Genomic DNA, 26,421 nt, shown 5'->3' on the forward strand with positions numbered 1-26,421 from the left:
TCTTAAAGTATCAAGAAATTTTAAAAATGTGTTTAGGAGGATGTTTATCCCCAAATTTTTCATAATAATGAAAATTGGAAATAACCTGTAAGTCAAACAATAGAAGTTTGGCACAATATTTGATGACACACCCATGCAATGTCATACCTCATCACCATTAAAAGAAAGGCACAGAGAGAATCAGTGATTTTTGAAGTGCCAGTGGGATCTATAAGTGAATTCCTTTTCTTTTTTAAGTATGCTTTTTTTTTGGTGAGGAAGATTGGTCCTGAGCTAACATCTGTTGACAATCTTCCTCTTTTTTTTTTTCCTTCTCCAAAGCCCTGATATGTAATTGTGTGTCATTCTAGTTCTTTTATGTGGGACGCTGCCACAGCACAGCTTGATGAGCAGTGTATAAGTCCACGCCCCTCAGGATCTGAACCAGCAAACCCTGGGCCGCCAAAGTGGAGTGCACAAACTTAACCACTCGGCAATGGGGCCGGCCCTATAATTGAATTCTTAAGCCGGTTCACTGGCTGGTGATCAGCTTAGAAAAATCAAATAGAATAAAGTAAAAGCTGTTTGTAAGTATTGTTTCAGGAGACTTATTTCAAATATATTTACATATACTTAGGTGTCTACTGCATCTTAAAGTAAAAGGTATTTCTTACTGTGGTTATGGTAAAAATATTCAGGAAACACTGGTGTAGAGCTTTAATGTTTCATATGAAAGTAGATCAAACTATACTGCACAAAAAGATCAAGGAAATGTTCATGTATATTAGAAAGGCAGGGTGTGGAAAAGCAGGGTCCCATTTAAATACAGATGTAGATATTCATATGTCAGTGTACACAAAGGAAATGTCAAAATTGATTTACACGAAAATATTAATCATTGTATCTGTGTAATATGGTTATGGTTTTTCTTGTAATTTTTTAAAATTATGAAATAAATCATTAAATTTATCATATTATCATCCAAATAAAAAGAAATTGTTACATGAAATATGACTAATAGTTACTATATTAATCACTTATATAATCTAATAAGAAACAGCACCAAAGCCTGTAATCATAAGTGGACATAAGATATGAGGAGATAATATACAGGTTAGGAAATGCAGATGAATACCAAACATGGAGAAATATGTAGGTTTATCTTAATTTTTCTCATTCTTTGTATTATACAGAGAAGGACAAGCCATTATTTTTGTCATTGACAGTAGTGATAGACTAAGAATGGTTGTGGCCAAGGAGGAACTCGATACCCTTCTCAACCATCCAGGTATGTTGTGTCTTTCAGTCTGTGAGATCTGTTGCTTTGGCGTCTGTTTACATAGCATGTTTTGTTCTTGGGTGTTGGCAAAAAGTGTTGCTTACACAATGTAATTATCTTTTGTTTAAAATTTTTGAACTTTAAAACATATTCATAATGCAGAATTCATAATATTTTTACCTATAGCACTGTGTATCTTTTAAATTTCAAAGCTATTTGCAATGCTTTCCAAAAATAAAAATGCCTTTTTCTTAAGATTACATAAAGACTATGTGTCAATAGCAAAAAATGCAGACAGAAAACAAGTAAGGAAAAAAGTAAAAAGCCATGTCTTTCAACTCTCATTAGGTTTTTTTGGTTACCATCTTTACATGTGCATGTATGTATGTGTAATCACAGTATTTCTTACAGATTTATTGTGGGAATTCTTTTAAAACAAATCTTTTCTGTTTTTAAATTCCAACTGTCAGCCCCACCCCTTTCAAGATACCAGTATTAACAGTTTGGTGTTTTTTTCTCTCATACCTTTATATATACCATAGCATTCACATATATATATGCACACACACACACGCATACATATGTGCATCCTTGCATACATACATATACAGGTACTAAAGGTATATATGGGGTTGGGGGCTATGAGGACTGTCAATGTTATTGACTATAATGGGATCATATTCTATATGCTCTTCTGCATCTTCCTACCTTCAAATAACACTGCATGAAATCCTTTAAGTCCGACTGCATATATGTAATTATTCTTTTTAATGGTGCCTGATATGCCATACTGTGAGTGTATCACCATTCATTCAATCATTCACCTACTGATAGATACTCTTTTTATTTTTCCACACTACAAACAATGCTCCAGTAAGTATTGTGGAACTCTGCATTTCTGGCCTTACTCAAGCCAAAAGAATTTTTTTTTAATTGAGTTAATGATAGGTTACAATCCTGTGTGATTTCAGTTGTACATTACTGTTTGTCATTCGTGTTGTAGGTGCACCACTTCACCCTTTATGCCCACCCCCCACCCCACCTTTCCCCTGGTATCCACTAAACTGTTCTCTTAGTCCGAATTTTTAAATTCCTCATATGAGTGGAGTCATACACAGATTATCCTTCTCTAGCTGGCTTATTTTACTTAACATAATTCCCTCAAGGTCCATCCATGTTATTGCAAATGGAATGATTTTGTTCTGTTTTGCAGCTGAGTAGTATTCCATTGTATATATATACCACATCTTCTTTATCCATTCATCTGTTGATGGGCACTTAGGTTGCTTCCATGTCTTGGCTATTGTAAATAATGCTGCAATGAACATTGGGGTACATAGGACTTTTGGGATTGTTGACTCCAAGTTCTTTGGATAAATACCCAGTAGTGGGATGGCTGGATTGTATGATAGTTCTATTTTTAATTGTTTGAGGAATCTCCATACTGTTTTCCATAGTGGCTGCACCAGTTTGCATTCCCACCAGCAGTGTATGAGGGTTCCTTTTTCTCCACAACCTCTCCAACATTTGTTAGTATTAGTTTTAGATATTTTTGTCATTCTAATGGGTGTAAGGTGATATCTTAGTGTAGTTTTGATTTGCATTTCCCTGATGATCAGCGATGATGAGCATCTTTTCATGTGCCTGTTGGCCATCCATATATCTTCTTTGGAGAAATGTCTGTTCATGTCTCCAGCCCATTTTTTGATTGGGTTGTTTGATTTTTTGTTGTTGAGTTGTGAGAGTTCTTTATATATTAAGGATATTAAGCCTTTGTCAGATATATGACTTGCAAATATTTCTTCCCAGTTGGTGGGTTGTTTTTTTGTTTCAATCCTGTTTTCCTTTGGCTTGAAGAAGCTCTTTAGTCTGATGAAGTCCCATTTGTTTATTCTTTCTATTGTTTCCCTTCTCTGAGAAGACATGGTGTCCGAAAAGATCCTTTTAATACTGATGTCAAAGAGTGTACTGCCTACATTTTCTTTTAGGAACCTTATGGTTTCAGGTCTCACCTTTAGGTCTTTGATCCATTTTGAGTTTATTTTGGTGAATGGTGAAAAAGAATGGTCAATTTTCATTCTTTGACATGTGGCTTTCCAGTTTTCCCAGCACCGTTTGTTGAAAAGACTTTCTTTTCTCCATTGTATGCCCTCAGCTCCTTTGTCGAAGATAAGCTGTCCATAGATGTGTGGTTTTATTTCTGGGCTTTCAATTCTGTTCCATTGATCTGTGCACCTGTTTTTGTACAGTACCATGCTGTTTTGATTACTGTAGCTTTGTAGTACGTTTTGAAGTCAGGGATTGTGATGCCTCCTGTTTTGTTTTTTTTTCTCAGGACTGCTTTAGAAATTCGGGGTCTTTTGTTGCCCCATGTGAATTTTAGGATTCTTTGTTCTAATTCTGTAAAGAATGTCATTGGGATTCTGATTGGGATGGCGTTGAATCTGTAGATTGCTTTAGGTAGAAGGCACATTTTAACTATGTTTATTCTTCCAATCCGTGTACATGGAATGTCTTTCCATCTCCTTATGTCGTCATCCAATTCTCTCAGAAAGGCCTTGTAATTTTCATTATATAGGTCCTTCACTTCCTTAGTTAAATTTACCCCAAGGTATTTTATTCTTTTTGTTGCGATTGTGAATGGTATTGTGTTCTTGAGTTCTTTTTCTGTTAGTTCATTATTAGAATATAGAAATGCTACTAATTTATGCAAATTGATTTTATACCCTGCAACTTTGCTGTAGTTGTTGAATACTTCTAAGAGTTTTCCAATGGATTCTTTGGGGTTTTCTATATATCAGATCATGTCATCTGCAAACAGCGAGAGTTTCGCTTCTTCCCTCCCTATTTGGATTCCTTTTATTCCTTTTTCTTGCCTGATTGCTCTGGCCAGGACCTCCAGTACTATGTTAAATAAGAGTGGTGATAGAGGGCATCCTTGTCTCGTTCCTGTTTTCAGGGGGATGGGGTTCAGTTTTGGCCCATTAAGTATGATGTTGGCTATGGGTTTGTCGTATATGGCCTTTATTTTGTTAGGGAGTTTCCTTCTATGCCCATTTTGTTCAGAGTTTTTATCATAAATGGCTGTTGGATCTTGTCAAATGCCTTCTCTGCATCTACTGAGATGATCATGTGGTTTTTATTCCTCAGTTTGTTGATGTGGTGTATCACGTTGATTGATTTGCGGATGTTGAACCATCCCTGTGTCCCTGGTGTGAATCCCACCTAATCATGATGTATGATCCTTTTGATGAATTGCTGAATTCTGGTTGCCAAAATTTTGTTTAGAATTTTTGCATCTATGTTCATCAGTGATATTGGCCTGTAGTTCTCTTTTTTCATGGTGTCCTTGTCAGGTTTTGGTATCAGCGTGATGTTGGCCTCATAGAATGTGTTAGGAAGTGTTCCATCTTCCCTAATTTTTTGGAATAGCTTGAAAAGGATAGGTATTAAATCCTCTCTGAAAGTTTGGTAGAATTCCCCAGGAAAGCCATCTGGTCCTGGGGTTTTATTCTTTGGTATGTTTTTGATTGCTGTTTCAATCTCTTTCCTTGTGATTTGTCTGTTCAAATTGTCTGCCTCTTCTTAAGTGAGCTTTGGGAGATTGTAGGAGTCCAAGAATTTATCCATTTCCTCTAGGTTATCCATTCTGTTGGCATATAGTTTTTAGTAGTATTCTCTTATAATCCGTTGTATTTCTGCAGAGTCTGTTGTTATTTCTCCTCTTTCATTTCTGATTTTGTTTATTTGAGCTTTCTCCCTTTTTTTCTTTGTAAGTCTGGCTAGGGGTTTGTCAATTTTATTTGTCTTCTCAAAAAACCAGCTCTTTGTTTCATTGATCCTTTCTACTGCCTTTTTCGTTTCAATAATATTTATTTCTGCTGTGATTTTTATTATTTCTCTCCTTCTGCTGACTTTGGGCTTTATTTGTTCTTTTTTCTCTAGTTCAGTTAAGTGTAGTTTAAGATTGCTTATTTGGGATTTTTCTTGTTTGTTAAGATGTGCCTGTATTGTGATGAATTTTCCTCTTAATACAGCTTTTGCTGTATCCGATATGAGTTGGTATGGCATGTTATCATTTTCATTTGTTTCCAGGTACTTTTTGATTTCTTCTTTAATTTCTTCAATGATCCATTGCTTGTTCAGTAGTGTGTTGTTTAGTCTCCACATCTTTGTGCCTTTCTCAGATTTTTTCTTGTAATTAATTTCTAGCCTTATAGCATTATGATCGGAGAAGATGCTTGTTATTATTTCAATTTTTTTTAAATTTGTAAAGGCTTGCCTTGTTTCCCAACATATGGTCTATCCTTGAGAATGTTCCATGTGCACTTGAGAAGAATGTGTATTCAGCTGTTTTAGGATGAAGTGATCTATACGTGTCTATTAAGCCCAATTGTTTTAGTTTTTCATTTAGCTCCACTATTTCCTTGTTGATTTTCTGTCTGCATGATTTGTCAATTGATGTGAGTGGGGTGTTGAGGTCCCCTACTATTATTGTGTTGTTTTTAACATCTTCCTTTAGGTCTGTTAATAGTTGCTTTATGAATCTTGCTGCTCCTGTGTTGGGTGCATAGATATTTATAAGCGCTATTTCTTCTTGATGAAGTGTCCTTTTGATCATTATATTGTCCCTCTTTGTCTCTCTTTACCTGTCTTATTTTGAAATCCACTTTGTCTGATATAAGAATTGCAACACCTGCCCTTTTTTGCTTGCTATTAGCTTGAAGTATGGTCCTCCACCCCTTCACTCTGAGCCTGTGTTTGTCCTTGGGGCTGAGGTGTGTTTCCTGGAGGCAACAAATTGTTGGATCTTGTTCTTTAATCCATTTTGCCACTCTGTGTCTTTTTATTGGAGAGTTCAATCCGTTTACATTGAGAGTGATTATTGATGCATGTGGACTTAATGCTGTCAATCTGTCGCTCATTATCTTGTTTTCTTGTGTTTCTTTTCCTGTGTGCTTTAGCCTATCCATTTAATACTGCAATTTCTTATGCTGGGTTTCTTAGATTTTTGCTTATTTATGTTTTGTGACTCTGTTCTGTTTTTTAGGTTAGTGGCTACCCTGAAGTTTGCATTTAGAATCTCGTGTATAATATAGTCTATTCTCTGGTGGTCTCTTACCTGCTTTACCAATACTGATTTAGACCCTTTGCTCTTCCCCTCCTAAATAATTATTTTCATTTTTTATTCCAACTCGTCTTATGAATTTGTAGTTAGAGTGCTAAGATCATCCCTGTTTTGGTAGTTTCCTTACCTTTACCCTAATGCTATAGTTGAATATTTGCTATCCTGTTCTGGTTCTATCCATCGGTCTCCCTAGTCTGTGGTTTGTGACCCCTTTCTCCCTTTTTTCTTTTTTCAGGTATGAGAACCTTCTTGAGGGTTTCTTGTAGTGGAGGGCTTTTAGTTACAAATTGCCTTAACTTCTGTTTGTCTGGAAAAGATTTAATTTCTCCGTCATATCTGAAGGAAATTCTTGCTGGATAGAGTATTCTTGGCTGAAGATTTTTATCTTTTAAAGCTTTGAATATGTCACTCCATTCTCTCCTAACTTGTAAGGTTTCTGTAGAGAAATCTGCTGAAAGTCTGATAGGAGTTCCTTTGTAGCTTATTCTCTTCTTTTTTCTTGCTTCCCTGAGTATTCTTCCTTTATGTTTCCTTCTTGCCATTTGTACTACTATGTGCCTTGCGGTAGGTCTTTTTACGTTGACAAATCTAGGAAATCTGAAAGCTTCCTCAACACACATTTCTCCGTCAATCCCTGGATTTGGTAAGTTCTTTTCTATAATTTCATTAAGCACACTTTCTGCTCCATTTTCCTTTTCCACGTTCTCAGGAATTCCTATGATCCTTAAGTTCTTACTCCTCATTGAATCCACTATCTCTCGGAGATTTTCCTCATTGTTTTTAATTCTTAGTTCTCTTTCTTCCTCTGTCTGGAGCCATTCAGCCTGTCTATCTTCAATTATGTTAATTTGCTCTTCTATGGTGTCTACACAGGCATTCAGGGAATCCATATTCTGTTTTATCTGGTCCATTGTGTTTTTCATCTCTAGTAATTCTGTTTGATTCTTCTTTATAATTTCAGTCTCTTTTGTGAAGTAACTCCAGAACTCATTGGCTTGTTTCTCTCTTTCTCTCTATCTCATTGAGTTTTTTGATTATAGCTGCTCTGAATTCATTATCACTTAGTTTACCTAATTCCAAGTCCTCAGGACTTAATTCTGTGTTTTTATTGTTTTCCTTCTGGTCTGGGGCTTTTATAAATTGCTGGATGGTAGAGGAGCGGTTTTTTCTCATGGTGGTAGAATTCAGTTGCAGTTACAGCCTGTTGCCACTAGATGGGGGTCGAGAGCGGCGTGTTAGCTCTCCGCCTTGGGGCAAGATGGCTGCGCCCACTGGCTTTGCTGGGGGGGAGGGGCTGTTACTCACACGCCGGTCTGGGTTCAGATCAGTTCTGTTCTCTGGTCTCCCAAGGCCCTTGATTTATGGGGTCCCCGCGGACGGAAGCTTTCCCCCTGTCAGCGGGTTTCCACTGAATCAGCGGCAGGAGTCCTGGATGATCCCCGGTCGCGCGGCCCCTCCCCCGCTCCTTCCCGACCCATGCCGCAGCGATGGCAGACTCTAGGGGAGGGAGCGATGTTCTCTCCTACCGTTCCGGCGCCTCGGAGGCTGTCAGCAAGGTCTGTGTTCTCCGCCTTCTTGGTATTGTACGTCTCTCACGTGTTGGCATTAGATTTATTCTCTGAAATTCAGTTTTTCTAATCCTTTGTTGTATTTTGGAGGGTCAACTCACCCCACCATTTTGCTCCCCAAAAGATTTTAAGTGGTCTTTGTGCTAGGACTTTTAGAAAAAGATGGTGATTTAAGAGAAATATGAATTTGTTAGAAATGGAACAGGAATAGCATTGGGCTTTCTAACAATTCTTGCTGCTTAACCACAATGTTTTTTGTATTTTTCTCGGACAACATCAAGCTTATTCAAATATTCATGGGGGAAAATTATCCAGCCTGTATGTTTTATGTGACTTTTTCCCTTTTAAAAAGTTATCGGTCATTTATCTTAGTCGAGAATACATTTTTGATTCTTCATTCCCTTTATGTTAATCTTTCCTCTTTCTCCCCAAAAAGTGTTGTAATATTGACCAACAGGATGAAACCGTTCCTTTCCAGTTTCATACACAGTGAGAACTTTGGTTTCCTCAACTGAAGCCTTGTCCATGTATCTTTATGTACTGATGCATTTATTTTGTAGAATAGATTCCCAAAGGAGGGATTTCTCAGCTGCAGTGTATATGAACTGTTTTTAAGACTGAAGTATAAGTTGTATACAATGAAATGCTCAAATCTTAAGTATGTCGTTCAGTAATTTTGACAAATGCATGCACTCATGTAACTACACTCCCTATCAAGAAACAGGACATTTTCATCACCCCAGAAAGTTCTCTCACGCCCCTTCCCAATCAGCATGCACACTTATTGCCCAGGAATACTAATCTGATTTCTATCACCAGATTCATTTTGCCTCTTCTATAGTTTCATATAAATAGGGGGGAAAGTACATACATTTTTGTGCCTAGGTGTTTTCATTCAGTGTAATGTTTTGCAGAGTCACCCGTGGTGTTGTATGTATCACTTATATACTCCTTTTAATTGCTATGTAATATTCTGTTACGTGAATATACCACAGTTTGTTTATCCACTCTCCCACTGATTGACATCTGGGCTATTTCTAGTTTAGGGCAATTATGAATAAAGCTTCTAAGAACATTCTTTTTTTTAATTGAGATATTATTGATCTAACATTATATCAGTTTCAGGTGTACAACAAAGTGATCTGATATTTGTATATATTGTGAAATGATCACCACAGTAAGACTAGTTAACATCCCTCGCCACACAGTTGCAAATTTTTTGCGTGTGTGATGAGAACTTTTAAGATCTACTCTTTTAGCAACTTTCAAATACATAATACAGTTATATTAACTATAGTCACCGTGCTATACATGTCAGGTCTTTTCTTTTTTTGAAAGATTGGCACCTGCGCTAACATCTGTTGCCAGTCATCTTCTTTTTTTTCCCTTCTTCTCTCCAAAGCCCCCCAGTACATAGTTGTATATTCTAGTTATGAGTACCTTTAGTTGTGGCCTGTGGGACGCCGCCTCAGTGTGGCCTGACGAATGGTGCCATGTCCGCACGCAGGAGCCAAAGCGGCGAAACCTGGGCCTCTGAGTAGAGTGCATGAACTCAACCACTTGGCCACGGGGCCAGCCCTGTCATGTCTTAATTATTTTATAGCTGGAAATTTGTATATTTTGACCCCCTCAAACCCCATCCCCACCCCCTACCTCTGGCAACCACAATCTGTTCTCTGTATCTATGGATTTGGTTATTTTTTAATTTTTTTCAGATTCCACAAACAAGTGAGATCAAATGGTATTTGTCTTTCTCTGTCTGACTTATTTCACTTAGCATAATGCCCTCAAGATCCATCTATGTTGCCACAAATGGCAAGATTTCTTCTTTTTTATGGCTGAATAATATTCCATTGTGTATGCACACCACAATTTCTTTATTCACTCATCTGCTGATGGACACTTGTGTTGCTTCCCTGTCTTGGCTGTTGTAGATAATGCTGCAGTGAACGTGGGGCTGCAGATATCTTTTCAAGTTAGTGTTTTTGTTTCCTTCAGATAAATGCCCAGAAGTGGAATTGCTGGGTCATATGGTATTTCTATTTTTAATTTTTTGAGGAACCTCCATACTGTTTTCCATAGCTGCTGCACCAGTTTCCATTTCCACCAACAGTGCACGAGGGTTCCCTTTTCTCTACATCCTCACCAACGAGTATTATTTCTTGTTTTTTTGATAATAGCCATTCTAACGGGTGTGATGTCTCGTGGTTTTGATTTGCATTGTGGTTTTGATTTGCATGATTAGTGATGTTGAGCACCATTTCATCTGTATGTCTTCTTTGGAAAAATGTCTAGGAATGATATTGCTGGTTCATAGGATAGATGTATGGGTAATGTTTTAAGAAACTACCAGTCAGTTTCCGAAGTGGCTATACTATTTTATTTTACATTCTTAGCAGCAGTGTATCAGAGTTCTAGTTGCTCCACATCCTCTCCAACAATCGAAGTTTTAGCTTTTTCCATTTAAGCCTTTCTACTGAGTATGTAGTGGGATCTGATTATGTTTTTAATTTGTATTTTCCTAATGACTAATAATGTTGAACACTTTTTCATGTTTTATTGGTCAATCTTATACATTCTCTTGTAAAACGCCTTCTTAAATCTTTTGCCCATTTGTCTGATTTGTTTGTCATCTTATTACTGAAAATGTAAGATTTCTTTTTATATGATATATACAAAGCCTTGTCAAATATATGTGTTTTGAAGATTTCTTTTACCAGTCTGTGGCTTGCCTGTTTATTTTCTTCATGGTATCTTTTAATGAACAGATGTATCTAATTTTGAAGTCGAACATGTCAATTTTTTCTTTTATATACAAGCTTTCTATGTACTAAGAATTCTTGACTTAACCTAAGATTGCTAAGATATTCTCCTGTGTTTTCTTTAGCTTTATAGCTTTAGCTTTTATGTTTAGGTCTGGGATACTTCTTGAATTAATTTTTATGCTTTTTTTCATATAGATATCTAATTGTCCCAGAATTCATTTGTTGAAAAAAATGTTCTTTTCCACTGAATGACTTGTAAAAATCATTTGATTTTCATCTGTATTGACTAGCCCTTGACTGTATATGTGTGGGTCCGTTTTGAAGTCTGTGTTCTGTTCCAGTGATCTCTTTCATGTCCTTTCATGCTGTCTTGATTACTACGGATTTATGATAAATCTTGAAGTCAGACAGGATAAATCCTCCAACCCTGAATCACTTTTTCAAGATTGTTTTGGTAGTTCTAGTCCTCCATATTTTTTTTAAAAGATTTTATTTTTTCCTTTTTCTCCCCAAAGCCCCCCAGTACATAGTTGTATATTCTTCGTTGTGGGTCCTTCTAGTTGTGGCATATGGGACGCTGCCTCAGCGTGGTTTGATGAGCAGTGCCATGTCCGCACCCAGGATTTGAAGCAATGAAACACTGGGCCGCCTGCAGTGGAGCGCGCCAACTTAACCACTCGGCCACGGGGCCAGCCCCCTAGTCCTCCATATTTTTAAATAATTTTTTAAATCAGCTTGTTAATTTTTTAAAAATCACCTGCTGAGATTTTATTTTGATTGTGTTTGAGGATAATTGACATCTTAACATTGGACTTAATATTGAATATTCCAGCTCATGAACATGGTATGTCACATCATTTATTTATGCCTTTCTAAATTTCTCTAAGTTATCTTTCACAATTTTCTGTGTAGAGGGCCTGCACATCTTTCATTCAGCTCATTCCTACATTGTCTATTTGTTTGTTTGTTTATTTGTTTTGAGGAAGATTAGCCCGGAGTTAACATCTGCCACCAATCCTCCTCTTTTTGCTGAGGAAGACTGGCCCTGAGCCAACATCCGTGCCCACCTTCCTCTATTTTATATGCGGGACACCTGCCACAGCATGGCTTGGTAAGCAGTGCATAGGTCTGCACCCAGGATTCAAACCAGCGAACCCTGGGCCACTGAAGCAGAATGTGCAAACTTAACCACTATGCCACCAGGCTGGCCCCTTCTCTATTTTTTAAGCTATTGTAAATCATATGTTTTATTTTATATTCTAATAATTCATTGTTAGTATGTGAAAATATTGACTTTGTATTCTGTGACATCGTTAAATGTATTTTTCCAATAATTTTTCTGCAGATTTTTAGAATTTTCTGTGTATAAAGTGATATTTTCTGCAACAACAACAAAAAACATTCTACTGCATCCTTTTCAGTCTTTATGTGTTTTATTCTTTTTCTTGTCTCGTTGTACTGGCTAGGACCTCCAGTACATTGTTGAGGAGAAGTGGTAAGTCTTGACTTGTTCCCATTCTTTACATTTAACATTTTACCATTAAGTATGATGTTACCTGTAGGGTTTTCCTATACATCTTTATTAGGTCAGGGAAATTTCCTTTTATTTCTAATTTTCCAAAAGCTTTCATCATAAACTAATGTTATATTTTGTCAAATGCTTTTTCTACATCTATTAAAATGATAATATGATTCACATATGAATTATATTATTGATCTCATATATTAAGCCAATCTTACATTCCTGGGTTAAGCCTCATTTGACCACAGAATGTTCACCTTTGTCATATATTATTGAATTGGATTTGCTGAAAAGTTCTGTTAAAGATTTCTGTTTTTGTGTTCATGAGGCTTTTTAATTTATTGTTTTCTTTTCTGTAATGTCCTTATCTGATTTTGTATCAGGGTTATAGAGGCCTCATAAAATGACTTGGGGAATATTTATTTCTCCTCTTTTTATTTTTTGGATTTGTGTAGAATTGGTATTATTTCTTACTTAACCATTAGATAGAACATACCTGTGGAGCCATCTGGGTTGGGATTTTGTGTGTGTGTGTGTGTGGGGGGGGTGGTGAATTATGAATTCAGTTTCCTTAAATGATATAAGGCTATTGAAGTTTTGTATTTCTTTTTTTTTTTTTTTAAAGTTTGGCACCTAGGCTAACAACTGTTGCCAATCTTCCTTTTTTTTTTTTAATGATTGGCACCTGAGCTAACAACTGTTGCCAATCTTCCTTTTTTTTTAATGATTGGCACCTGAGCTAACAACTGTTGCCAATCTTTTTTTTTTTTTCTGCTTTATTTCCCAAACCCCCGCCACCCTCCCCGCCCCCCAACCCCGGTACATAGTTGTATATATTAGTTGCAGGTCCTTCTAGTTGTGGGATGTGGGATGCCACCTCAACGTGGCCTGACAAGCGGTGCCATGTCTGCACCTGGGATCCGAACCCTGGGCCGCCGCAGCAGAGCGCACGAACTTAACCCCTCAGCCATGGAGCCAGCCCCGAAGTTTTGTATTTCTTATTGGCTACTTTTGGTAATTTATAACCAAATTTAATGATTTATCTAAGTTGTCAAATTTATTGGCATAAAATTGTTCAGCATCCTCTCATTATCCTTGTAATGTCTGTAAGATCTGTATATCTTTTTTCATTCATGATATTGGTAATTTATGTTTCCTCCATTTTTCCTGATCAATCTTTTAAAGAGTTTATTAGTTTTATTAATTTTCCAAGAACCAACTTCTGGCTTTGTTAATTTCCTCCATTGGTTTGTCTTTTGTTAATTTCATTAATTTCTGCTCTTGTTTTTATTGTGAACTTTCTGCACTTATACTGTATTTCGTTGTCTCTTATCTTTTTCAGATAGAAGTGGAAATCATTGATTTTGCATCTCCCTTTTCTTATATAAGCATTTAGAGCAATACATATTCTCTAAAGATTTAGCATATCTCACAAATTTTGATCTGTTTGTTTTCTTTATTATTTGGCTCAAAGCATTTTCTGACTTACCTTGTCAATTCTTCTTTGATCCTTGGATTATTTAGTAGTGTGTTATTTAATTTCCCACATATTTGAGAATTTTCTAGGTATCTTTTTGTTCTTTACTTCTGATTTAATTCCATGTGATCAAAGAACGTATTCTGTATGATTTCATCCTTAGAAATATATGGCCCAACATATATGGTCTAGCTTGGTGAATATTCCATCAGCAATTACATAGAATGTGTATTTTGCTGTTTTTGGGTGAAGAGTTCTATAAATGTCAGTTGATAGTGTTGCCCACATCTTCCACATTACTACTGATTTTTTATCTTCTTGTTCTATCAGTTTCTGAGAGCGGGGTGTTGAAGTATCCACCTGTGAATGTGGAATTGTTTGTATTTCTCTTTAATACTGTCAAGTTTTGGTTCATGTATTTGGAAGCTTATTTTTTAGCTACATACACACTTAAAATTGTTTTGTTTTCTTGCTTGATTGGCCCTTTTATAGTTTTTAAATGCCTTTCTTTTCTTTGATTACCTTTCATCTTGGGTACGCCTTGTCTGATGTTAGTGTAGCCCTGCCAGCTTTCTTACACTTTGATGTATGCACCGATAGGTTTTTCCATCCTTTTACTTTCAGCTTATTTGTGTCCTTATGTTCAAAGTGTGTTTCTTGTAAACATCATGTAGTTATGTGTTGCCTTTTTATCTACTCGACATTCTCTGCTCCAGGATAAATTCCAGCTGGACTAAATATTTAAATATAAAAATTACACCATTAGAGCAATAGAAAAAAGTATGGGAAAAATTTTAAAATAATCTTGGGGCAAGAGGAGGCCTTTCTAACTATAACACAAAACCCAGATTCCTAAAAGAAAAGACTGATGAATGTAACTACATAAAGTTTTTGAATGGCAGGCAAACCATGAGCAGTCAAAGATAAGTGACAAGCAAAGCAAAATATTTGCAGTTCATATCATAGCTACTGGACATATTTCCTTACTACTTAATGTGTTCCTACAAGTCAATAAAAAAATAAAAACTTAATAGAGACATGGGGAAAGGATATGACCAGATAGTTCAGAAAAAAAAGAAATATAAGCATCTTTTGAATATACAGAAAGATTTTTGACCTTTCTCAAAACAACGTAAGTAAACACTTTCTGATAGTACTTTTTACTTATCGCCTATCGTACAGAAAAGATCAAAAAGTTTGATTATACTTTTGGCAAGAGCAGTGGAAACACTCATTCTTTTGCATTGTTATTGAGTTAAATTGATACAATTTTTAAGGGAAGGCAGTTTGGTAATCACTGTCTATCAAAATAGCAATTTATGTAACTTTTGACTAGCAATTCCACTTCTCAAATTTATCCTACAGATATACTGGCCCATGTACAAGTGTATTCATTATAGCACTGTTTATAGTTGTAACTCAGTTGGGTACAGGTTAAATTACGGTACGTAGTACTAAAAGAATCTTCCAGAACTGTTGACATAATGAAGAAACTGCTCTATATTTACTGATATGAGACAATCTCCAAGATATGAAATTAAAAAGCAAAAGATAAAATAGAGAGAATAGTCTGCTACTATTTATATAAAGAATAATATGTAATAATTGTTTGCAAATATGTAAAATACTTCTAAAAAGATGCTAAGAAATGGATGATATGGGTTGCTGCTTCTAGGGAAGACGAGTGGATGGCCTGGGACAAAGATGGGAGGGAGATTCTTTTATTCTATGCCATGTTGTGTCTTCTGAATTTTGAACTATTTAAATGTATTATGTATTCAAAACAGTGAAAAATGTTTCCAAAATTGTTACAAGGTAAAAATATCCCGTTAAAATTTCTAGCTTGTCACTAACAATACTGCGACTAACATGTACATTCAGGATCCAGTTTATCTTCCTTCTCCTTCTGTTTGAAGTTTGCCTCCTTCGTTTTGACAGGAAAAGGGAAACAAACAGAATATTTGACCCTTTGATAGGTGCCGTTCAGTAACTACTTCCTGAGGACCCCACTCCCACCTCACTCGTCTTCACTGTAAAGCTCCAGCCAAAGGACAGTCTTAGGAAGAGGGATTTTTTAAATTCTCTTCTGGCTCAAATACATGCCTGACAGTGTATGTCTTTAAATGTGTATGTCTTTAAATGTGTATGTATGCGTGACATAGAAAGAAATGATTGGAAAACAGTGAATTTCAATTTTAAGGATTTAAGGGAAAATGACCCAAAAAGCTAGAAGTGTGATGATAGTCTTATTTTCTCTTCTAGATATTAAGCACCGCCGAATACCAATCTTATTCTTTGCAAACAAAATGGATCTTAGAGATGCAGTGACATCTGTAAAAGTGTCTCAATTGCTGTGTTTAGAGAACATCAAAGATAAACCATGGCATATTTGGTAAAGTTTTATATTTACTTTTCATTTTATCATTCTGGAAAAAATCTCCAAACTTCAGTTTTTCTTTTTCAAGCTCATTTTATAAGTGACCTAACATGGCAGGATGTAAGCTAAAGATTTTGTTTTATAGAATTGCAGCAATATGGGTATTCATGAATATATTACTGGTAAAACCTTCTCAAATCTTTTTGGGCAAAAAGTTTAAAAAGTAATTTTAAAGTTTAGTTAGTTTAGTTTTGTAGTTTAGTAGTTTAGTTTTAAAGCTACTCTTTAAAAGAGTAACTTAGTGTACACACTCACCTCACTCCAGCCTCGCTGATTTCCTTCTGCGTGTTGATCGCATCACCAGCCATGATCCCTCACAGGGCATTTGCATGTCTTACTCCCTTCATCCGAATCGTTCTCCAAAATAATTCTCCTGGCTTCCTCTTGCTCTTCCTTTAGGAGAGAGACCTTTCCTGAGAGCTCTCTAAAGTATCGCTGTATCTTACCCCCGTCTCTTGTTTTTTCCTTACTTTGCTTTATTTTTCTCTTGCCATGTGCCCTCTTCTTTTCTCTGTTTTTTTGTTTTATAGTCTGTCTTCCTAGACTAATGCATTAGCGCCATGAGAGCTGGGATTTTAGTGGTTTTGTTCACTCTGTACCCCTGGAATAGTAATAGTACCTGGTCCTCAGTAGGTACACAATAAATATTTGTTCATATGAATAAATAGAAATTGAAATATTAATCTTATTTGAACATACTAATAAGGTTGAACTCTTAAATAATTACTGTCTGAAATCATTACACATTGTTTATTCCAAAAGCAGTTTCTTACTAATATCCTTAACTCCAGGATTCCTTTCTACCAAAATGTTCTAGCAAGGATAACCAGAAGTTATATATTAGGCACTATTTTAGTGCCTACGACTACCTCATATTAAGCTCCCTTCTATCCACCCACCCACCTCCCCTGCTGCAAGCTGTCCTTCTCCTGCCAGTTTTCCCCTTTTTATAAGAAGGTATCTGTGGAGAAAAGCTCAACACAGGCAGAGAAATCCAGTGTCTCTGGACGGAGAAACAGAGAATGAAGGAAATAGTAGGACTCAGAAAAGAACTTTAGGAGCTCCCCTTGGTGCTGAAAGAGTAATAGAAGCACGCCTGAGGAAGCCCTGAAACTCGGTCCTCAAGGCCTGCAGCACCTCTGCTCAGGAGTGAAACATGGCACATGTCAAGTAAAACCCTCCTGACTTTGGAATCAGAGGAAAAGTCAGTGTTTACTAAATGGTTCTTGAGTTGAAATTTGAGGTTCTGTATTTGGTTGGTAAAGATAGGAGGGATTTTGGGTAGAGAAATATCTTAAGTTAGTGCTTTTGTATTTCTCTAAATCATATCTAAATTGATGTCTAAAGTAGGATAATTTTTAATTTTTGCACTGTATTAAGTATCGTGACTAAGGATATACAACACACAAAACATGGGTCTAATTAGTAAAAGATGCAGTCCTGCTTTTAATTTTGTAGTAGAAATTAATTTTGCAAATGTCAAAGTCTTTCCACTTAAAATAATTAGCAATTGAATTTTAACAGCTTTATTTATTCAGTTGTGACATATGAGGATATGGAATATTATATTGCCAGTTTCTGTATTTTCTGTGTAACTTATAGAAGAACACCAAGTATTTGTTTTAAATTTGTCTGTAATTTTGACTTCTCCTTAATTCAAACTGGACATCTCACTGAGTTCCAGTTAGTGTTTCATTTGTTACATTTGTTCTTTATTTTTCACAATGTTCTTTAAAGCGTCTATAAAATTGAAAATACATTATCCTTCTTTTCCTGTGTTAGAGATAAACGTAGTGCTCAGTGATACAGAGATAAAATACTGCATCTCTCTTGGCTTAGGTACAAGTAAATTTACTGGGCAATAAGGAAAAGATCATAGAGAAGTATAGTCTGGAAAATTAAAGGAAAATTTTTGTGGTTTGTCTTTGACCATTGTACTAAACATATAGTCAACTCTGATTTTCAGGGTCTGTGTTCTTGTTCCTCCTGTGTGTTTTTTGACTCGGTCTCTGGCGTGATAAGTATATCTGTTTGCTTATTTACTGTCTTGTGAGGGAGACACATAATAAAACAGGTAAATAGATGTATAAAATGTCAACTGGGAGGATGAAGAAAATAAAGTAGGGTAATAAGAGAAAGAATAAGGAGAGGTGCTTCCTCTCTGAGCTCTGGCTGAAGTCAGGGAGCCATTCAGGCTAAGGTTTGGAGGGATAGCTTTCCGGATAGACAGACCAGCAAGTGCCTGGTTGTGTTCCAGGAAGAGCGAGCAGTCCAGGCTGGCCGGAGCAGAGACACGTAGGGGGAAATTGCAGGAGAGGAGGCCACTGAGGAATAACAGGGGCTATTATCACATAGGCTTTTATTCTAGTTACAGGTCTTATGAAAGGAAAGGTAGGATGCAAACACTTGGGAATTATTAGGAAAAGGTAAAGGGTTTTGAGTAGGGTAGTGACACCTCCACCAAAGGGCAAGGATTCCTTCATTGTGGTACTTGCTTGGGATTATAGGTGTGTGATCAAATCAATACATTGAACTTTCCTGATTTAAGTATTTCAGTTACTGATGTTTTGCTATTGATAAGGATAATCCATAGTTTGCTTTGAATAATTGTATATCTCATCCTGTTTGTTTCTGTCTTACTGTTTTAAATTACTGTGGTAAGTCATATTCTTAGTCTAATAAGTAATTCCTTGGAAGTAATTTCTGTTTGGGTTAGAATCACATTAACCCTTTTAGATAATTCAGTACATTTTAAAATCACGCATGAGCACACTAAAAGGAACCTAATCAGAAAAATCTGTGTGTGTGTACTAATTGATATTATGTGATTATATTTTGAAAGGAAATGACTAGATCAGTAACATGTAAGAAATTATTAGTCTGCACCTTTGAAAAAGATTATTTGCTACTCTAGAAATCCTCTGCATTTTATTATTTTAGTTTATATAACTTAGTTGTGATTATTTATAGAATAATATCACCAATATAAAATAAGGAGTTAAGTTTACTCTCTTAAGAATGGAAAGACAATGAAAAGACCCTGTTTTAGGTTTTTTATATACATATCTCAAATATTTAATTCTCAACATAACCGTATGAGACCAATGGTATTATTCCCCCATTTTACAGTTGCTAAAAGTAGAGACAAAACAGGTAAATAACCTATCCAGGTTCCTGAAGCCAATAAATATAAAATTACAATTGAAATCTACTGGGATTTTTTATTCTAACAGTTTATACCCTATCGATATCAAATTCCATTTCAAATAAGGTCACTCCATCCTATGGCTAAATTACAACCTAAGTCAACCATTTCTAATAAATAAATGCTATTGAGTCATTGGGGCTGGGCAAAGTAGGGTGGTGGACTCAATAAAACGTCCCCACTGGGAAGATGACTCAATATGTTTCCTTAATGTCGGTCTGTGTAATATTCCTAGAACAATAACTTTTTAGTGATAGACTTTTCCAAATGTTCTACAAATTATGTCCATACAAACGTCAATACAAACGGTGAATAATTTTCTCAAGTCTTGCTCCTGAGCACTCAGACTTTTATTTCCTGTGTATATTCAGTTTCAGTGCGTAACTAGTTTTGCTCAGATATGTTACTAGAATATATTAATTTGCCATATGGCAAAATTGTAATTATGTATTCTTATAGTTCTATAATGTAATGAAATGGATGTATTTCTTATGGATTTTATTTCAGTGCTAGTGATGCCCTAAAAGGAGAAGGATTGCAAGAAGGTGTAGACTGGCTTCAAGGTACATCCCAAAATACTGTGCATCTGCAGCCTTGATTTGCTTTCCATTCACATTTTTCTTTTCTCTTTAACATTTTATTTTTGTTATATCATTGCCTTTTTTCCTCTTGTTTCCATTTATTTCTGCTGTCAGAAAAAACAATACAGTAAGTATTCCATACTTTGCTCCATTTACTTCTATTACATTTTTCTAAAGGATTTATTTAAATAAAGTGTTTGCATCTTTACAATCAATATATATGACAACTCTAGAAAATAATTTTTATTTATGGCAACAAATTTCTATCAGATCTAGTAATAGAAGCACATTTGAAGTTTTGCACTAATTTTTGGCCTTACTATCAATAACTGAAAATAAGTCTGCATGGCATGTCTCTTAAGACTCATGCCGTACTCATATCGAGCTCCATTTATACATAGCATGCTCACACAACTTTTAACACTCAAGCCTAGTATGATCAATACTGGTATTCTGTTGGTGTTTTGTATATTGCAGTTCTCTTTGTTATTCATCAAAATAGCCATCCTAGCTTGGTACAGGCTTAGTATATCAGGGAATAAATTAAGATATGTCATTTTCTCTAAATGCATTGTCTACTAGCCACAGGAACAGCTTAAAGCACAATGACCCACAAAGAGCAATAGATGTGAATGAACCCAAGTTCCATAGGTCCTTCTTATTAGAGGACCCTGACGGTCAGGCCAAAAAATTTTCATTTGTGAGCAGAACAATTGAGAATTATTCCTATTAGGAATCTCCCTGCCCTGAACAAGAGTGAATAACAAAATATTATAAATTCTAGTTGTAGTCTTGTGGCTATAAATTTAATTTCTCCTACACTAACCTTTTAATGCCAGTTATGTGTGATTTTTTTTATCTTCCTCATGTCACGGTGGATCTAAGAGTAGCCTGCTTGCCCACACATAGAGAGACATAGTATTTCTTTGGCTCAAAGCACTAAATGTACATCTGATAAATATTTGTATGTGTTATTGGTAAAATATGGTATTTTAGTTAACTGCACAGACTATTGTATTTCTTTCTCTGTGTATTTATGTAGTCATCATGACATTTATCATTAAACTGCAAAGAGCATTCTAGTCATATTTTACAATTAAATGAAACTTAATTGAAAACCTCTAGTGCTGGGATTTTTGTGTGAACACACCAACTTAGTTTCTTAGACTGTGGTGAAGAAGTGGTCAAAGTTATGAGATTGGTTTTCACATAAAACAGATTACAAAGGAACATTCCAGAAAGACACTAGAAGCATATTTTCAGCCTTGATTTTCTATTTTACAAGTGCCTGTTATTGCTCACAGTGAAGATACAGCATGGATGTAGGTTTCTAATCCAGATTTTAAATTGTAGCTCTTCCCTTTTTTCTTTTCTGGCTATATTTTGTCTGTAACAGTGAGGCCACTAGGTGTCAGGAATGATCCAGCATCTCAGTGCCATTGCCCACGCTGGTGTTACCTAATTTTTGTGTCTGACTTTTCTGATCTATTATCTTCGCATCTTACTTCCCAAGTCTTTGTAAGGAGATACCTTACTGGAAGTATTTTTGTGTCCTTGTGTTACCATATTGTTTTACATAAGCTTTACGGCAGCTCTCTGCAGGGTGAGTGGTACTACCCCATTTCATGTAGGCAACACGGGATGGTAGTTTAAAGCACTTGGGCTTTTGAGTCCAGCAGATTTATTCCACTACTTATTAATCATTAACCAACATCTATTCTTAGCTTGTGCAGATAATTTTCTTAATTTGTTAATTAAATAAAATATCAAAAATTGTTGTACAGATTAAATAAAACACTGTATGTGGTAAAGTGCCTAGTATAAGAAAATACTCAGTAAATGTTAAATTTACTCTTTTACCTAACTGCTCTATTTGGCAAAGGAGAAAAATTAGTACATAGATTAAAAAATGTATCAATTTGGTTTTGAATATGAAGTCCTTTTTTTGTATGTCCTGTGTAATAGTAAATAGTTTACATTTTGATGCTCCTAAACTGTGTCTCTGGATTTGAAAAGAGGTAAAAACCTATTTTGCAAAATAAGTAGCAGTAAATATAGGAGACAAGTCCTATAAATCAATTTTATTTATATAAATATTTATTTAAATACATTTATTTATTTATATAAATTTTCGGACCAATTTAATCTTATTATTTTAAGGTTGAAAAATTTGGGGTAAAATATTAAATGTCACATTTTGTGCCATGATTCCATTCTCTTTTGGAAGGATTCCCAACAATTACCTATGTATTACAGCCCAAAGACAAGAAAAAACCCTTGAGTAGACTATGAAGTATTCTTTAAAACACCAGAGAATATACAGAAACCGTCACAGAGGTATAAGCTGTCATCTAGCTCTGAAACTTTCAAATGAGATATTTATAAAAAGAAATCCTCCCACATGACTAATGAAATATTCATTTCATCACTTCATCTGTATGGAAAAAGTTAATAATGCTTCCAGGTTTTAATATAAGACTTATAAATTATACAAATGGATGTTCCAGTGAAAGATAGAGAATTGAACACAGGGTTTAGTTTCATCCTCTCCTCAAATCTCACTAACGTTAAAGGGACTTTTGTTTAAAGACATTAACCCACGAAGGCAAAGAATGGGAGTGACAAAAATGGCAACCAAATTTTGGAAGCTGGATATCTCATGAATGTCAAATGACTTAACAGACCCAAGAAAGCTAAATTCGAAGCTAGTGCTGTGGAAAGCTGGTAATCATCCTCATTCACACTGCACATGCTCTCAAAGTCTCAGATATGGATGGAAATTGGACATAAAAATGAGGTGGGGCTTAAGAGAAGACACATACACATCCTTGCCCCTAAAGAAGACTCAAGGTTCTTTCTCTGCAGAAAGTCAAACAGCGTGTCTCTCTGAACTGGAGAACACCAGGCACCACTGTGTGTGGTAGTGCTGAATTGAAAATGAGGAACAACTGGAAATTTCCATACTGAATATCGTAACCTCTTCTGCCTTCTTCTACTTCTCCCAGAAGACCCTGGCAGTAGGCAGGACACAGAAAGGCATCTTTGAGGAACAAGATCTCAACCTAAGAAAAGACCTAAAGGTATTAACATCCAAGATTCCCAAGGAAATGGCTTAACTAGATACTCTAGAATGAAGACCACATATGAGAATATGGCAAAGGATCACCAGCCGTTTGAGGACCAAAACATTATGAATTATGGAACATAAACAAAAACAGGTTAGAGGAAGTAGAATTTATTTAGGGTAACATTTCAAAACAACTATTAGAGAATCCTCAAACAGATAAGAGAAGACATTACTTTCATGAGTATGACCAGGGTACTGCTTGAGAAGGGTTAAGAGGCTTGAGAGAAAGAATAAGAAAATGAGTTCTTGGAAAATATTAAGAGAATAGTAGAAATAGAAAACTCAATAGAAAGATGATAAAATAGATGCAGTTTCTCAGAAAGTGGAGCAAAAACACAAAGAATAGAAAATTGGAAAGAAAAAATAAGAAAAGGGTCATGTTTAGGAGGCTCAATTTCCAAAGAATAGGAATTTCAGAAAGAGAAAACAGAGGGGAGAAAATCATCAAATAAATCATCAAACGGTATTTTCCAGAGCTGCATGATGAGCTTTTAGCTGAAAGACCTCTTGAGGGCCCAATGCATTGGATGAAAATATTGCCACACCAAGGGGCATCATTATTACAATTCACCACAGAAGACAATGGAAGATTCTACAAGCTTCCTGAGAAGAAAATAAGAGGTTTCATGCAGAGGATAAGGAAACAGAATAGTGTCAAACTTCTCAAGGGCAGCACTTGGAAGCTGTAAGATAATTGGGCAATGCCTGGAAAAGTCTAAGGAGAAAATAATGGGATTATGTTCTTAGGCAGTTTCAGTGTATTGTGACTACAGAATTAAGACGCCTTCAACCATGTAAAGTCTCAAGAATTTACTTCCTATACCTTTTACTAAGGTAGCCACTGAGAGGCGTACTCCTCAAAAACAAGAGAATAAACCAAGAAGAAAAAATAGGGGAGCATGGAACACGAAAACCAGCCCAAGAGAGTGGGGGGAGAAATACCCAGGATGATAATGGAGATCCTGGAATGATCGTGGAAGTTCTCACATGAATAACTGGGCAAGCACAGAGAACAACTGGTCCGGATTTGGAAGACCAAGGAGAAAGTGAAGTTGATAGACTATGTGATGTGCTTCATAATAATAAAGGTTTAAACAATGTGGGAGTTGTGGGGTTGAATTAGTGTTAAGTACATTAAAAAAACTAAGCAGAGAGGCAGCGTTGAGGATGAGGAGCGATTATTAACTCCAGGGAAAACAGAATGTGGTAGAGGGAAGGAGGAGTGGCTGGGGCGGCCCACCTGTCTCGGCTGTGAAGAGCTCTCGAGCCATCACGTTGCAGATGACTAGACAACTGTCAAAGGGAGCGTGGGAGCACTCTGCGGGTGCAGATGGGCAGCGGAGAGTGTGAGAGCTGGAGGCTCCTATTACAGTGAAGGAACTGCTATTTCAAGAAGTAATAATCGGGGGCCGGCCTGGGGGCCCAGTGGTTAAGTTCGCACATTCCGCATCAACAGCCCACGGTTTGCCGATTCGGATCCCAGGTACGGATGTGGCACCGCTTGGCAAGCTGTGCTGTGGTCGGCGTCCCACGTATAAAGTAAAGGAAGATGAGCATGGATGTTGGCTCGGGGCCAGTCTTCCTTGGCAAAAAGAGGAGGATTGGCGGTAGTTAGCTCAGGACTAATCTTCCTCAAAAAAACAAAAAAGTAATAATAAAAGTATATTATTTAGAGATAAAGAGGTAGTCACCCAACAGGAAGTTGGAAGTAGTTGCCTCTGAAAGGAGAAAGAGGAGACAAGGCTAGGGACTGCTGCTGTTTTTCATACAAGAATTAGTTGACTCAACACTGTGCATGTACAACTTGATGAAAGTAAAAACTGTAGTATGAATTGTGCTTTTAAAGAAACAGGTGTATGCATAGGTTTCTACCATGTTCTTAGAGATTTGTCTCGGATTATTTTAGAACGTAGATTTTACTGTGTAGAGACTGATAACTTTTTGTTTGTTTGTTTTTTGTTATCAGATCAGATCCAGGCTGTGAAGACATGAAAAGATAGTATTTGGAAACCTCAGCAATTTTCAATTCAAAGAATATATCTTAAGGCAAACTAAATACTTTAAACTTTTTAAAAGATATCTGTGCATTTAAGAATACTGTATAATCATCATCTTGCATTTATGGACTCAATGAGCTTTTTTAAGAACATAGGACTTCAGGTATGCTAATGTGGCCATTAATTTTATGAAGACTAAATCTTGTCTCAGAAGGGCTCCCAGAATTATCAGCTTCTTGGTAAAAGTCTACATTTGTTTGTAATTAGAATGTTTAAAGGTTAGAGTTATAAGCCACCTCAGTCTCATCATGACTTGTGATATCTTTAATGCGTTTTATTTTGTAAATTGTCTATCTTCTAAAAATTTATGGTATGACCTTGCAGTATGATTGTGCTTGTGAAAAAGAACCTTAAATATTTATAAGGGACCATGGGTAATTAATATATATTAAATTTTTACTGTGTGTCACCATCAATGAAACATAAAATGTAATGTACCAACTAGTGTGCTTTATTTATGCTGAAAAGAATAATGCTGTGTTAATATGGCATTTGGTGTTTTACTGTCCAGCATTTGTAAATTATCTGACACCAAGTTAAGCTGTATTTATTTACCCAGTGACTCTTGCACATCTCTATACTGGTACTAGTCTGGCATTGTCCTAGGCAGTGGTGACACAAGGTAAATAAGACATATTCCTCATCCTCAGAGAACTTAAAAGTTAATGAGGGAGAATTTTAGAACATTTTCATACATAGTATCTAATTTTATTTCATTGGCTGAATGAAAACATTGCATTTTAAGATTAAGAAGTATAAAAATGAATTAATGTGTGATTTTTCAATAATTATTATAACCCACTTCTTTTTTCTTCTTTAAAATGCCTCCAGTAAACTGAAATTTCCAGTTTTGCTAAGTGGAAGTTAACAAAAGTTTGCTAAACTCCAGTGCTTTGTTAAAATAGGTTGTGACTCACCAAATTGTGTTTTCCCTGAGCATAAACTGCTCCAAAAATATCTGTTAGAATTTTAGACATGTATCAGGCATTTACGGTACGCAAATCTTACTTTCCACAACTTAGAGACCACTTCTAATTGTGAACTCTAAGCAGAAGCTTTCATTTTAAATTAATCACTGGGAAGCAGTGTATAGAGCAATGGTGTCAATGCTGAAAAACATTGTATATGAAGAAAACCTGGAATATACAATCTGTAACATCTTAAACATCCTTAGCTGTGAAAATGATAAAAACAGAAGGCAAAAGGTAAGTGAGTAATACAGATGTGTTATAGTAACTGCAGTAGTGGAATGTTTCACAAAGATTTGAATAAAATAATTTTAAAACTGTAAAAGTT

General features: G+C 35.9%; 1 protein-coding gene across 1 annotated transcript in view; it reads left to right on the forward strand.

Moving 5' to 3' along the window:
- Positions 1-25,871, forward strand: part of ARL6 (ADP ribosylation factor like GTPase 6) — a 38,732-nt gene extending 12,861 nt beyond the window's left edge. The window contains exons 5-8 of the mRNA XM_046659602.1: positions 1,173-1,267; positions 15,981-16,110; positions 19,868-19,923; positions 25,035-25,871. Coding sequence (XP_046515558.1) covers positions 1,173-1,267; positions 15,981-16,110; positions 19,868-19,923; positions 25,035-25,060 — 307 coding nt within the window. The 3' untranslated portion in view covers positions 25,061-25,871. The remainder of the gene's footprint in view (positions 1-1,172; positions 1,268-15,980; positions 16,111-19,867; positions 19,924-25,034) is intronic.
- Positions 25,872-26,421: the final 550 nt, after the last annotated feature.

The sequence above is a fragment of the Equus quagga genome, chromosome 4, assembly GCF_021613505.1.
Source record: "Equus quagga isolate Etosha38 chromosome 4, UCLA_HA_Equagga_1.0, whole genome shotgun sequence".
NCBI classification, from domain to species: Eukaryota; Metazoa; Chordata; class Mammalia; order Perissodactyla; family Equidae; genus Equus; species Equus quagga.